The sequence below is a fragment of the Penicillium cosmopolitanum genome (assembly GCF_028827165.1).
Source record: "Penicillium cosmopolitanum strain IBT 29677 chromosome Unknown utg000009l:1.0-9042332.0:1.0-9050551.0, whole genome shotgun sequence".
NCBI classification, from domain to species: domain Eukaryota; kingdom Fungi; phylum Ascomycota; class Eurotiomycetes; order Eurotiales; family Aspergillaceae; genus Penicillium; species Penicillium cosmopolitanum.
The window spans coordinates 7245355-7260767 of NW_026622679.1; the positions used below are offsets into that span (position 1 = coordinate 7245355).

At 49.5% G+C, this 15413-nt stretch overlaps 4 protein-coding genes across 4 annotated transcripts; 3 read left to right on the forward strand and 1 right to left on the reverse strand.

Moving 5' to 3' along the window:
* Positions 1-187: 187 nt before the first annotated feature.
* fbp1 (fructose 1,6-bisphosphate 1-phosphatase) lies at positions 188-1357 on the reverse strand (the record flags this gene model as incomplete). Its single annotated transcript, XM_056635429.1, has 1 exon — positions 188-1357. One exon carries the CDS (start codon positions 1355-1357, stop codon positions 188-190), a length of 1170 nt encoding a protein of 389 aa, XP_056486049.1.
* A 2396-nt stretch (positions 1358-3753) lies between these two features.
* N7509_010793 (uncharacterized protein) lies at positions 3754-5439 on the forward strand (the record flags this gene model as incomplete). Its single annotated transcript, XM_056635430.1, has 5 exons — positions 3754-4073; positions 4140-4179; positions 4242-4566; positions 4625-5252; positions 5304-5439. The coding sequence occupies 5 exons, from the start codon at positions 3754-3756 to the stop codon at positions 5437-5439; spliced, it is 1449 nt and encodes a 482-aa protein (XP_056486050.1).
* Positions 5440-8636: 3197 nt separating this feature from the next.
* N7509_010794 (uncharacterized protein) lies at positions 8637-12668 on the forward strand (the record flags this gene model as incomplete). Its single annotated transcript, XM_056635431.1, is given in 3 exon segments — positions 8637-9096; positions 9156-10565; positions 10579-12668. The coding sequence occupies 3 exon segments, from the start codon at positions 8637-8639 to the stop codon at positions 12666-12668; spliced, it is 3960 nt and encodes a 1319-aa protein (XP_056486051.1).
* An 820-nt stretch (positions 12669-13488) lies between these two features.
* Positions 13489-14839, forward strand: N7509_010795 (AHA1 family protein; the record flags this gene model as incomplete). The annotated part of the gene is made up of 4 exons (XM_056635432.1): positions 13489-13711; positions 13770-13852; positions 13945-14603; positions 14707-14839. 4 exons carry the CDS (start codon positions 13489-13491, stop codon positions 14837-14839), a joined length of 1098 nt encoding a protein of 365 aa, XP_056486052.1.
* Positions 14840-15413: the final 574 nt, after the last annotated feature.

Here is a 15413-nt window from a genome sequence, read left to right on the forward strand (position 1 = left end):
ACTTTTTTTTGAAATTCTTTTCTATCGATGTAATACTTTTCCCAAAACCGATAAGTCGGAATAAACCCAGGGCGCTGAAATCAACGGCAACAAGTAGAAACAGACGTTATAGCTCATGAGAGAGCAGGAACACAAACCCATTATCGAGCTCAACACTCCCAGAGAAAAAGATGTATAGAGGTATGGTTTAAAAAGGGCGAGGTAAGGAAGAAATGAGGTTGAGCTGCGGATGGGGGTATATAGGTTCCAATAAAGGGGGAGGGATGCGCACATTATCTATCAGATGAGAAGCGCTTATTTTTTTCTGGAACTTGTTGTACATGTCGATGACCTTCTGGACCTCGTCCTTGGAACCAAGGAAGACACCACTCTTGTCGTGGATGTGCTCGGGGCAAACCTCCATCAGACGCTCCATGCGCGAATTGACGGCGAGACCGCCAGCGTTTTCGAAAAGCATAGCCATGGGCGCGCACTCGTACAGGATACGCAGCTTACCCTTGGGACTCTTGGAGTCGGCGGGGTAGGCGAAGATACCGCCGTAGAGGAGGGTACGGTAGGCGTCTGCAACCATGCTACCGATGTAACGGGCGCTGTAGGGCTTGCCGTCGTTCTCGGGGTACTTGAGGCTGTTGAAGTACTCCTTGCACCAGTCGTCCCAGTACTTGGAGTTTCCTTCGTTGACGGAGTAGATGGCGCGGGAAGCGGGGAGGCGCATGTTGGGGTGGGTCAAGATGAACTCGCCCAGCGAGTTCTCGAGGGTGAAGCCGTTGACGCCACCACCACGCATGGTGATGACGAGCTGGGCGGAGGCACCGTACATGGTGAAGCCGGACGCGACCAGGCTGGTTCCGGGGTGAAGCAGTTGCTCGGGGCCGACAGACTTGCCAGCGCCCAGGACCTCGTCGGGCAGTTGGAAGATACCGAAGATGGTGCCGACGGAGACACCAGCGTCCAGGTTGGAGGAGCCATCAATGGGGTCGCAGACCACGGCGTACCGGGCGTCGGGGTGCTCGTCGAACTTGATCACTTCCTCCTCTTCCTCTGAGACAATGATGCGGCACTTGCCTGAGCCCCGCATGGCGGAGATGAAGATGTCGTTGCCAATGACATCGAGCTTCTTTTGGTCATCACCGGTAACGTTGGAGGAGCCAGCCAGGCCAGTCAGGTTGATCAGAGAAGCCCGTCGGATGTAGTAGGCGATCGACTTGAAGGAGAATTGGAGGGCGTGGCAAAGCAGGGTGAAGTCACCCGAGGCCTCGGGATACTTGGTCTGCTCCTCAGTGAAGAAGCGAGAGAGGGTGATAATATCGGTATTGATGTTCTCGTTACCAACGGGGGATGTTTGGTTTGACGCCATGATTGCGATTTGGACGATGTTTCGTACTCGGTGGGGGTTGATGTAGGGAGGTGTAGAGAGCAGCAATTGGGATCAAATCAAATCGGCGGCAATGGGAGAAAGACGCAGACTTTAAAAGAGCAGCAGCAAGGAGCAGTGGCGAGCTCTTGAACAAGGCAGATCAGATATAGTGGGGAAAATCCACGTCAGGAGGGGAGGTAAACCGGACTACTTAAAGGAGTGGGGGAGTGACTTCACTCAAGCCGAGTCCCGCTGGTTTTCGTCATTCTTCCCCGCGTGACCGGCCGACCCTGTTTGCTCCGGGTTTTTCCTTGCCGAGAATGCCCGGTTTACAGCTGGGCTAGAGCTGTTTACTGTGTCCTACATGGATATAGGAGTATCTGATTTGTTATATCTATATAAATGATGATTATAATTATATACCGAGCAGATAGAAAAACACCAGAATACCAGAATAGCCAATACACTTATGGACACCTATGGACACCTTAGGTATACCTATGGTACTGACTAGGCAAGTTGCCCGAGCCTCCATCTAGAATCGATCGCCAGGCCGAACGCCGTCGGGAAAAGCACCCGGCCCCAGCTCATCCCCGGAAGAATGTAATCCCTCCACTGCGGATCATGTGCACCCTCGAGTTTTTTTCTTGCTTTTCTTTATTTTTATTTGCATTGATCCACTCAGTGGATTGGGAGTCAATGGTTTCTATGATTCTATCTTGGGTTGCGGATCATTCCAACCCCGTAACCATAATTGGCGACCGGTCTATACACAAACCCCCTGATCGACCATCACGAGATATACATACTAGTACCAGGTAATAAACATCTCGTTTTCCGGGTCACCAGAAAAATCCCTCATCTTCCCCTCTTTTTTCAATTTCAATTTCAATTTGACCAGAGGACCCACGGAGAATAAGTACATACAGACCTCCTTTCCTCAGCTTCTCCTATATCATGTAGCATCGGAGCACATCGACTTCTTACCGCGGCTAGACCCGGAGACCGATCTAGATCTTTTTTTTCTCTCGCAAATTCATTAGAAATACTAGAAGTGCTTCCGGATATGTTGCCCTTGATTCTAGCACTCTAGGGCCCACTAAAGGTTTCGTCTCATTCCAACTTAAACCTAATCGGCTTGATACTATTGATAGCTTATCTTCTCGAGTATGGGGCAGTTGCTTTTTTGCGTCCTCAAAGCTAAAAGGTTTGACGACTGCAAAATGAAAATTGAACAATATAAAGTATGGAAGAAAGTTAAATGACTGGTCAAAGAAGAGCCCCGAGGGAGAAATCCTTGGAATATAAGAAGGGGGGGTATAATGAACAGTTAATAGTTGTTGAGGCTTACATGAAGAGGACGAAGGGCACGAAAGTGGTGAATAAAGGGAGAAAGAGAGGCTAAGAATACAGTATGACAGCTAGACTCATCCATGGAACACAAAGCAGAATGGCTAAAAACACCAGGTATTCCCCTGGATCTAGGCTAATCTAGTTACTTTTCTGGGTATACCTTTCTGTAGCGGTCTGACCCGAAATCATAAAGTTCGCAGACTGAGGTTATGCATGATTGGATCGCAGACCCATGGGTACTAAATAGCTAATTCCGATTTAAAGAGAAACTAATTGAGTATCACAATCATCACAAAATCTCTCTGCTGGATATCTCTACATAGAAAATGGCAACCTTGACTTGTTTTATACCTGTTTGACCAAATGCATATTGCTTCAAGCTACCGATCCCGACCGACATCAATTGTCCCATGGCTCGGAAACTGCAATTTGAAAATAAATTTCCTTCTCTTTTAGTTTTTGTTATGCAGCTAGATGTAAATTCCTACCTCCAGGTTATCGAGTACTGTTATGGAAGTTAGTGGAGCGGACGGCGGGTGAGCCTAATTTTTTTTTGGAGCGGAGGTAGATCTCAATCAGAAAGAAGTGCACTCTTCCCATGGTTATAGTATATCTATATTGGCATGGATATGTTTAACAGACAAAGTTAATGTTTTTCTGAAGCAAATGAAGCAACTTGCTATATCTTTTGTACCTGATAATGCCATAAGGCTGAGCGTGTGGCTGGGGAATGCCCTTGCCGAGTCAAGGAGCCAACTCCAGCTTCGCGCGTTTCAAGGGCACGGCACTTGTACTGACAGTGTCAGGGTCAATGCTCAAAGGTTATTGTCTCCGCGAATCGGCTGGGTGCTCGGCAAGGCTTGTCAAAATTTGGCGATAGCGTCGCAATTTGCACCATTGAAGGCCTGCGTTATCCTCCCGATCGATGGCGTGCTCCGGCTAAACAGCCACGACTCAAGAATGCCGTCGCTTCACCCTGTCTGAAAAAAAAAGTTTGAAAGGATACTGAAAGTGGTCGCAAGAGTCTAAGGAGAGTCGCGATCATGACTTCCATTCACGAAAAATCCCCGCAAACAGTCGAGGCTGCAGAGAGCAATGCCGAGCCGTCGAAGGAGATCTCCGCACAACTGACTGGCCCGGCATCGGAACGCCAGAAGTGGTATCAGTGGTTTGCGCCAACTGATACACCCGCCGAGCGACGTCTGATTCTCAAACTGGATGGTTTAATTATTGTGTTTGTATTTTTGGCATACTGGGCAAAGGTGTTGGATTCGTCCGCCACAAGTACGGCATATGTCAGTGGGATGAAGGAGGATCTGAAGTTGTATGGAAATCAGTTGAACTATCTGAATACCGTCTATATGTATGTCTTACCACTCTATTTATTGTGATCCATTCACAGGCAAATGCTAATGTTCATTTCGCACAGGGTTGGATTCATCACCATGCAAATACCCTTGACACTTGTGGTTCGTCTCATTGACTCATCAACAAGCCGAGAAAGAAAGAGAGAGAATCTAATCCTTTACAGATGACTCGTTGTCCAGTGAATTATTTCCTCCCGGCAGCAGATCTTCTCTGGGGGGTATTCACCCTTGCGCAGTACAAAGCCAGCAATGTGACTCAGCTATATGCCCTGCGCTTTTTCGTTGGAGCACTCGGTGGCTTTTTCTTCCCTGCAGTACAATGGTACCTAGGCAGTTGGTACAAGCGCTCAGAGCTTTCTCGCAGAGGTGCTATCTTTTTCATTGCTAGCCAAGTCGGTAGTATGAGCTCTGGATACATACAAGCAGGCGCTTACGCTCGTCTGGATGGACGGTATGGAATTGAAGGATGGAGATGGCTCTATATCATCTGTGGGTTTCGCTTTACGCTGTGTACGATCCAAGTGTGGCCTTACTAATTCCATAATAGGCTTTGCGTGCACCATTCCAATTGCCTTCATGGGACTCTGTCTGCTACCTAGCACTCCCGACAAGTGTCGTTCTCGGTTCCTAACCCAAGATGAGATTCTCCTTGCCCAGGAGCGCATGGCATCTGAGAATCGCGAACCGCGTCAGCCTTTCACTGTGCCGAGAGTCCTTCAGATTCTGAAGGGATGGCGACTATGGGTCCTCGTTGCATTCGCCTTTTTCTTCTCCCAAGCCGACGGCGTTTTCTCCAACAGTGGCCTTTCCTTGTGGCTGAAGGCAGAAGGGTATTCAGTTGGAAGCATCAATACGATCGCCACGGTGTCGCCTGCTGTGACAATTGTCTCTTCGATTATCTGCGCAGTGCTTTCTGACGTATACAACGCCAAAGCTAGCCTCATCGCCGTTACTGCGGTACTCAACATCTTTGCCTGTGTTGTTCTGGCAATCTGGAACGTACCGGTCGGACTCAAGTTCTTCGCATTTTTCCTTTCTGGAACAGCCGACGGCATCGCGGCTATCATTTATGCGTGGGCCAATGAGATCTGTGCTCATAGTGCAGAGGAGCGCGCGTTGGTGATCAGTGCCATGAACACCATTGGTAACACCTTCGGAGCTTGGCTTCCCCTTTTGTAAGTGGATTAACTTGCCTGTGCTGCGAGCATTGCTAATAGCCTATGTAGTGTCTGGAAAACTGTCGACGCACCTCGATACCTCATTGGGTACAATTGGACCATTGCCCTCGATGTGTGCATGCTGCTCATGCTCGTCGTTTTGCAGCATTTCTGGACTCGCGAGCAGAGAATTTCACGATCATAAGTCAGCCCACTATCTGACATGGTACTTGTTCCGGCGAAGAAATTATGAGCATAGAATAGAATAGTCGAATTATCTGCATATTTTGAGGATGCTCAGATGCTCACAGAGATCAACGTACGGCGTAGCATACGAAGCAAAGGAAACAGTAGCTGTTCGACGAAAGTAATAGCTTGAGGAGAAGAAGAAGGAAGCTGAGATAGAACTAAGTACATGTAGGCGTGGATGCCTAAATGGATGCCATCTACGTCAGGCATCCGCGAATGGTAACAACCCCAGTTCGTTACACATATAGTACTCTTAATACAAGCAAACTTGAAGTTTTGATGAATGAACAATATATTGGATGCCTAATATCTGAGGCGGCAAGGCCTGACATAAGCTAACCGAGGTTTCTGCCTGAGGCGTCAAGAAAGGAAGCTAGGGCCGGATCGATGTTCTTCCGGGCGGAGCTCATTGAAAAGCTCGAAAAATCGAACTCTGACTTTTCCCTTCCCCCAACCGAGAGCGAGTCCCCCTCTGGCATTCAATGTCTTTGCCATTGGGTTTCAAGCTTGAGTGTTTTTGTTTTCACCATGGTCTCACCATGGTGTACTGCCTGCTCTGTCACTAACCGGCTGTTGACAGCAGCACCAGGCAAAAATGGTAAGCGATGGTCTCGGTTTTTTTTTCTGCACTATTCCACGGTACTCTCTTTTATGATGATACCTATAACCATTTTCAAACTAGAGTCTTTGACCCACAAAGGGAATGAAACTTCTGTTATTTGCACGTCAGGCTGATCACCTTCACACCTACATTGATTTTGTCACATCTGGTTGTGGACCGAGACAGTACGCTAACTGTCCTCGAATAGGACTAACTTGACTCAACTTCACATCTCGCCAGTTGAACATCTGTTGATGGTGAGTAGCATTCTCTTGCGATTTCCCCTTCACCTCTGCACCTTCACATGATGAACGCACACGTATTATATACGCTGGAAATTACCGTCCAAGGTCTTCGGATCACTGACGATATCAAATGGCTATTTCTGAACCCCATTCATACCTCTGCACTCTTGTTCTGGCAAATTGTCTTGGATCTTTGCTGATTGCTTTGAAGATAGATACACAATGCCCTCATCGGCACTGCAAATGGTAAGCCCTCGGCTCATTCAACACTTCACCCACTCCACCCTGTCACGAAGATGAAACGGCACTGGGCTCCGACGGTCGTTATAACGTCCGGTCATGAAGGATACGCCCATTTTGTGGCAGGCCTAGAAAACCTCGCCCACTGAGACATGTCTCTCTATCATCATTGACTCACACCATCATTCCATGACGAGTCACTAATCATATTGAGCAGTCGCTAGTCAGAATTGATTTGCATCCAATCGTAGAACATCCCAAGAGGTATGCGAATATTGTTATCTTTTTTTTGCCTTTGCCCATCTTTTATGATGATTCCCTTTAGATGACGAGTCTTATCGGAGTTATCCATGCAGACAACATCTTTTATAATACCATTCATGCCTTTCTGACATTCATTTCCTCTGACTCATAAATTATTGCCATTTGACAACCAGTGACTAACATTTATCTGGTACAGTGATCTCCATGGGCTGTGAGCTAGGCCTCGGCCTTTGCACGAGTGTAGGTGTATGTCACTTCGCATCCTCTCTCTCCCTCAACCATTTCATGATGAATCGACTTTACCAAAAGACAAGCATATGTCCAAGTCAGCTTGCTGGCCAAGACGAGAATTGTCATGTCTGATCGATCCCAAAACACCGCCGATGCCTTCAATATCCAGTCGGTCCTCGATGCTGATGGATTTTGAATAGGGTGGAAGAAGAATTCGACACTAATCTCCAGATGGGCATTCAATTCCCATCTGACCGCCAACAACTAACGTGAGTGTCATGGTTCTTGCTTTTGTTTTGTTTTGTTTTGCTTGTATAATATGATGATTTACTCAATTATCACGACGGTCAACATAAGGAATTTATATTGATGACCACCGCCTGTGACAGGGCATATTATCTGATATTTTTTGTTTCAAACATATTTTTGTCGGTCGCAACGTGTTGAATTTGACACTAATCTCGACCAGTGAACTCCGCAGCTCTTGATCGACCATCTGCCAAGCAGCCCTTTGGCCTCGCTACCTTTCCCGGCCGAGTTGGGCCAGGAAGCTCCCTGGTTTCGGTGTTGCATTAGCGTGCAGTAGCCTTATGCTATTGCTTAACAATATATTTTCATTTCTATCTATTTTTGAATATCCTGGTCATCTCTCCCTGGCATACCTTAGTGTGGTCTGCCCACAGCACTCTGATTGTAGCGATATGGTACCTCGATCGAAATGCTACGAACCATGCCAGCCCTGTAAGTGTTTAGGATAACTGGATGATACGCTGCGGCCCCTATATAATGGAAGCCCCATGGGGATGGCGAGTTTGGTTTCCACTCATGACTCGGAGTCTTTCCTGGAAAGGACTCTTGAAAGACATTTACCCTAAATTGAGACCCTCTCTATGTAGGTTGAGTTGGTGCGAGAATGAGGGTCTGGCACGATTCGAAAAGGATGAAGTCTATTACGAGTTACTGTTCACAGGAGGGATCCTCATGCCATTTCCCTATATCAGCAGGACCCCTGCAGGCCCTTAACCCTTTCTGAACAGATTAACTGGCCGAATTCGTCGTGCTGGACGCTGGTTTGTCCAGCCTGGGGCCCGTGTCTGCGGGGACATCAGCGTTGAGCCTCTCAGCGACGACGATAAGCGCCGGACTCGGGTCCGCGTGTGATGAGAACCTCAGAGCTGCAGATGGCCCTCCCCGCTGTGACCGTCCTCCCCACGAGGAGAATTACACTCTTCTTTGTGTTCCAAAATTAGCTATCGCCCCCCTCTCTCGGTGGAGTGCGTGCCGTGCTCTTGGATCTGCAGTCATTGGCCCTATGGACTAGGGTCTGGGGGTTTGTTCTCTTTCATTCTCAGCTCTCCGCTACAGTTGCGGCGAATCTCCAGAGAATTTCTGTTCTACTGGTCACAGAGAGCCTCGGATTGTCCTGCTCCTATCGCTCTCGATTTGTCATTCCATCTCCCAGCCCGACACGAGGAAATTATGGCCTCAATCCGCGCTCTGTCTTGATTGATAGACACGCTACGATGAATAGGTACGCTTGGCTTTCTTGGCTCTCGTTGCATCCAGTCTCCTATGCAACGCGCGAGACATTTGCACGACACTGATTCCTGTTCTTCTAGCTGGACGGCTTCTAACTATGCGGCAAACGAACAACCGATGAATCCTCAGTATGCCGGCTGGTCGTCGTCGACGACTGGCAATCAACCTTCACCCGGCCGTCGAGAATTTGCAGTTCAGCCGCCTCTCTTGACGACATCTTTAGGCGGTCCTCAGTTTCACGCCGTGAATACACCTCTGTCAACTACATCGCTGTCAAGCCCATTTATACAGAGTCATTCTCCCTATGTCGCCTCCCCAGCAAATGGAAGATCTGCGTCATCTTCATCCTCAATGGCATCCAGACAGGCTGCGAGCTACAGTGTTCCCTATAACCCACAGGACTGGGGTCCCATGGGCGGTGGCCCTGCTCAAGCCCCCTATCACCAGTCTAGCAGCGCACCTCGAGTCGCATCGCAGCAGAGGACGTATGCAGGTCGGTATTCCTTCCCATGGTATGGACAATGAGAGTTTCTTCGCTAACAGCCAATGTAGATGAGTCTCTGTCACCACCTCCCCCACCGTACTCCCCTCCAAACAACCCAAATCGAGGGTCGCCAGATGCATATGGATCGCCAAACCCGAATATCGCCGTGACTTCGGTCCCATCACCACCCCAGAGCTTTGCGCGAGAAAATGAATTTGAGGTCCCGGCCGACTATCAAAGGCGCTCAGTGCAGCGTCAACGTCCGGTTTCCATGGCGTATGGAAATGAAACTGGACCTTCTCGACAATCATTACCTCCTCCGCCACCTCCGCCGCAAGGTCATCCAGCATCGAGATCTGTTTCGCAAAGTCGCGTCGATGTATACCAGGCAGCACCTTACAACTCGGCTGGGCCGCACCATAGACCCAGAGTATCATCATCCAACTACGAACAACCCTTTCCATCACCTTCCCTAGGAGGAGACATGAACGGGCCGTCCTTTGGTCATCTGGGAGCACCCGAAAGACCGCCTGCATCCAGGCGGGCCGCATCGGCCGGGGCTGTTGTCAGTAGTGCAGGGAGTTCGCGGGCAATCAGTCAGACGAGAAACCACTCTCCATCGAACAGTGGCTGGGGACCTGGCATGCCACTCCCACCGCCTCCTCCAGGACCACCTCCTGCAAAATCAGTCAGTGTGAGCGGATCATCCGAGTCATCTTCTGCACGAACCGTTCATGGACCAAGTAGAAATCGACCCAGAGCGCCGGGATTCGGTACTGGTCTTGGTAGTATCCCACCCACCCCGGCCGATTGGGTAGATGAAGAATACATAAACCATCGCCCGACTGCCGAAACGGAGGTTCTCTCTATTGATACCACCAAGGCCCGAGCACATCAGGATCCAGTGCATGATCCTAATTCCAACGATCCATTGCAATCTCAAAGAACACCAGGAAGTGGAGGAAGTGGCCTCTTCCGCAGCTCAGCAATCCGAGACCCTAGCGCCAAAGGAATCCGAGAAAGAAGAATCGAGCGCCGCAACCAACAGAGTCAGAATGTTGAAGAGATCCGCAGTGCCGTTTCTAGCAGTGCGAATCCCTGGGCGGATTCGTTGGAGCAAATCAAACCATCGAATCTGGTCTTTCCAGACCATGAAACAGCCAGTCCGGAGCATATGCGCCAGCCCGCATCTTCCAGAGCCACCCCACAAAGTAGTCGCAGCATGGGATCTGATGGACGTACTGGATCTCGATCTCGCGCATCTTCTGGTGGCCTTTTCTCTGACCAGTCCTCGCATGCAACACCCAAGTGGGATTCAAGCCCTGTTGCGCCATCAGCGGCATTCGCGCAAACACCACCATTTTCACCAAAAGGCGAATCTTCCTCATCATATTCAAGAGAAGTTCCACGGGCAGTTCCTCCAAAGTCATTGCCCACCCCGCCTTTGAACTCTGCAAATGATCTTAAATCACGCCCCCGTGCTCTGTCTAGGGGGGCCAGAAGAACGCCCTGTCTCGCACATCTTGCATATTCCCAATGAAGCTATTTCAAGTATGAAACCATTGTCACCACGCCGAATCCCAGGACAGCAAGCGGTGCAACAGCAATCTCTGGAGTCGATCATGAAGCAAGACACCAATTTTTCACAGGACGCCATGCAACGACACAAGGAGTTTATCGAGAGAGAAGCAGCTGCGGTAAACGAAGCTGAGGCCCTGAAAATTTTCACCGAGTTCATGATAAACGAGTCACAGATACGCCGCACTCGATATGCTGCTGTCTGGGAGTCAGACCCGGCCGTTGTGGAGGATGTCTCTAGCAAGCTCTTTGCGGTGCAGCCTATCCAAAAAGCGAAGCCAGTGAGGCCAGCTCCAACCCTAGAAATACCTCAGAACCGAACAAGTCGACCTGATTCTGCTTGGTGGAACAACTATCAGCCCTGTTTATCACCAATTGCCAGTCTCGGTATGAGTAATGATGAACAGAGTTCTCGAGGCCGCGCACCGAGTCGTTGGTGGGAATCAAAAACCGGTTCCAGCAGCGACGAAGCTGGGAGGCGAGTACAGCGATCAAAACGAGAATCGAAATATATGGGATTGCCTCGAGACGGCATGCAGTGGGACTCGGAAAAGACACCCTCGAAACTCGATGATGCAGACGCACATTATACTGGGGATTTTGCGGCTTACGGACCTGATGAGTATCCGCCGGAGAAGGTTGGCTTGCACGATGAAATGTCTCCTTATTCAACAAACAGGAATGGAAACCCATACGGGCAGTTCCAAGCGAGTCGAAAGCTGGATATCTCACGTTTGATTACCCTGCCACCTCCATACCCACGCCACTATCCCGCAGTCAACAATAGCCACCCGGACCTTGTGTCCTACAGGACTATTGTTCGTTCAATCACCGACCTCTCGGAGATCAAGTCTACCAGAGGACGATACCAGGAGGATGTTGAAAGAATGTCACAAGAGCAGCAAGGCCAGTCAAAAGAGGCTCGTCGTCAATTCAAGGCCAATATTCAAAGCCAGATCCAGGAAGGAAGCCTCACGTTTGCGGAGGCTGCGGAAGCCGAAGCAGCCATGCTGGACGAGGAGAATAGGCTTGAAAGGGGATTAGCAAAACGCCAACTCGATGCATACCAGGATATTGTTCTGAAGCCAATGCACGTCATCCTTACAGATCGGATTGATAAAGCGACCGCTTGTATCGACGAGCTGAGTAGCAAGTTATTCGACGATGCACGAAATGAGACCCCAGATCAGACTCAGGAAGAGGGCGACGAGAAACCCGAACTTCTGGAGAAGCTGACCCAGCTGAAGTGGTTATTCGAGGCACGGGAGCAACTTCATCGAGAAGCATTTGACCTAGTTAGCGGCCGCGATGACAAGTACAAGGCCCTTGCACTACTGCCGTACCAGCAGAGCAAGAACAACGAAAAGCTCTGGGAAACGCAAGCGTTCTTCTCAAAGGATACTATGGATCGACGCGTGCAGTACGAGACATCGGCACTTGCTCGCCTTGGATCATTCCTGGACGTCATTGAGCAAAACGTTGTTCGCGGTGTGGAGATCCAACTTTCGGCATTCTGGGATATCGCCCCATCACTGTTAGTCATGGTTCAACAAATCCCCGAAAATCTACATGGCTTCCAGGTCCAGATTCCTTCGAATGAGTATAAGGAGAATCCAAGCTACCACGCCCACCCGCTGCAGTACCTCTATACCTTGCTGTCACATGCCGAGAAATCGAGCTATCAGTACATTGAGTCACAGACCAACCTCCTTTGTCTGTTGCATGAGGTTCGGTCGGCCATGATGCGAGCGAATAGGAATCTTGCCGAGGCAGAGCGGATATGGCAAGGCGAGCCTGAAGAAGGCGTGCGTCGGAGCATGCAGCAAAGCCGTGCCGACGAGGAAGTTAATCTCACCTCTGACCTGAAAGAAAAAGTTGCCACTGTCGAGGGACAATGGGCAGAGGCTCTCGGTAGTCAAATCCAAGAGTTGCGAGAGCGAGTGAAGGGACAGCTACTTGGTGAAGACGGGTGGGAAGATCTGGAGCGATTGGAACAAGAATAGAGAGGGCAGAAGGAAAATTTTGGGTGGAAGCTTTGTGATGACATTGTGCTTTTAAGATATCCCCATTCGTTCGCTGCAAACCGGGCTTTTATACATAGTAAATATTGACTGAACCATTGGATCTTCAAGTTCTGATTATAGGCTGGTAGTACGGAGGAAGTACGGAGGAAGTACGGAGTATAGTTCTGCACAGGTGGACTTGGCTTGGCAGAAAGGGATCCACCGAGGTCACGTGCGCTCTCTAGAAGCTTCCGTCTTCCGCGCTCAAATATCCTTCTTCTTTCCTTAACACTCCCTTTTCCTTTCTACACACAATCGCTGATCCTAGGCTCATTGGGGATATACTCGTCTGAATTGTAAGTTTTCATTGTTTTTCCAATTGCCCTCATCAACCTGCACTCTTCCCCATTGTGTCTTTTCACCCACCTGGGTGCAAAAGGCACACCCACCCACTCAAATGATGAGACTACAGCTGGCACCAGTCAGAGGCGGATGGATTTATTCATTCGCACTGCTGATAAAGCTTTTCGTCCGGAAATATACGCTCCAGGACCTGAAATTTTGTGACTTTGCTTTACGCAATTGTCCTAATTCTTCTTCTTCACCCCGCCACACAAGCTTTTGCGAGAACTTTTTCGCTAACTTGAAATCAATCAGCACCTAGCATCGCTTGGGATTCAAACAGGAAACAAGAGACCCTCAAAATCTTCCACCTTTCAAACAAAAACAAGGCGAGATTCGCTGGAGCAAGAATTCTTTCGGCCCTCCCGAATCACAATCATCCCTTTCAGAGATTTTTCTTCCATAGTCAACATTCATCATGGTTCTTCACAACCCCAACAACTGGCACTGGGTGAACAAGGATGCCGCACCCTGGGCTCGCGCTTGGCTTGACCAAAACCTCACTGTGCTCAGCGCCGAGGAAGGTGGCGTGTCCGCCAAAGTAGAGAAGGTGACCTCCATGGATGGCGACGTAGACGTCAGCCAGCGCAAGGGAAAGGTCATCACCTTGTACGATGTCAAGCTGTCGCTAGAGTATTCAGGTTTGTAGATTGCAATTTTCCAACCTCGAGGGAACTGGCAGCTGAGACTGTTCAATAGGTAAGACCAAGGACGAGGAGGATGTCACCGGCTCCATCAGCATTCCCGAGGTAGCCCACGACACCGAGGAAGATGAGTACGTCGTACGTTCCCTAGAACCCCTGAATATTCTGGCCCACCGGAGTCAGAGCCGTGGAAGTGTCCCAAGGCTAATAAATGGGTTTGTCTTGTCCAGTTCGAGATTGAGAACCACGCAGATGCCTCTTCCAAGCAGCCCGTAAAGGACCTCGTCCGGTCGAAAATCCTGCCTCAACTCCGCCAAACCCTGGCCCAGCTCACCAACGCTCTGGTTTCCGAGCACGCAAAGGATCTCCAGCACGCGCCCGGCGTCAACCCGTCCGCCGGTTTCCCCAAGGCCACCGTCCACCCCCAGGGCAACAAGAAGGAGGATGCCCCCGCCGCGACCACCACCACCTCGACCACCGGCAAGGTCGCTGTTAACACCACCACCGTGACCGCCTCAGATGAGATGCGCACCACTGCCGAGGAACTCTACAACACCTTCACCGACCCCCAGCGTATCGCCGCCTTCACCCGCGGTGCTCCCCGTCAGTGGGACGGCGCCAAGGTTGGCGGCAAGTTCGCCATTTTCGATGGTAACGTCTCCGGCGAGTTCGTCAAGCTTGATGTCCCCAAGCAGATCATTCAGACGTGGCGCCTCGCTCAGTGGCCTGCCGACCACTACAGTACCCTCGAGATCAACCTCGACCAAAACGACGTTGACGGTGTCACCCAGCTGCGTGTCTCCTGGTCCGGTGTTCCTGTCGGCCAGGAGGATGTCACCAAGCAGAATTGGGAGCTGTACTACGTGCGCAGCATCAAGCAGACCTTCGGGTATGTATCTCTATAATATCCTTCCCAGCACTCGTCCCTGCTTTTTTTCTTCTTTTTCGAACCTGGCATTTGACCAATGCGCGGGTTTTTCGCTCTTCTATAGATCCAAACCTTCCTCCTCTTCATCATCTTCTTCGTTGCTTCGATACCCGTTACTGACTATTTCCTTTTTCCTTGTTGGTTTAGGTTTGGCACTATTCTCTGATCGCCTCCGTGATTTTCTCCCCACTGCTTGATGTGGAAAATGACCCCCCAATTTGCATTTCACATCTTTCTTCCCCTTGCAACGCAAAAGCAAGAATACACAACAGCAACACATGCCCATGGAAAGTAGAAAATCAATATCGACCCATACCATCATGGTGCTCGATCTTTGATTGCATAGCCCTTGCCATTCTGCCTGCTTCGGAGCGATGAGGGCAATGCTTGTGCTATGTGGTGATTTGCCTGGTTACACTGCCATTCCTCATGGCGGTATTCCGTGCATCTACATCTACATCTCCCCTTGGACTTTTCTATTGTTTTCTTCTCTTAGACTTTTCTGTGTTTGCTCTTTTTTTTCTTCGAGCCCCGGTCTGCTTGCACTGGTGTTGACTTGGACCGGGGTATGCAATGATGATACGATAGAGGAAAGTGATTTTTCATGATAATGAATCCAAGAAAGAAGATACTGATGAGAATAAGTTTTGTTGAATATCTAGAATACTAGTGTGTATTCAATCTAGACAGCTTGAAGTAGCTACTGGCAATTTCTTAAAAGTATTGCAGTATTACAGCTGTTTACTCATACTAGTATTGCATACGAAAGTA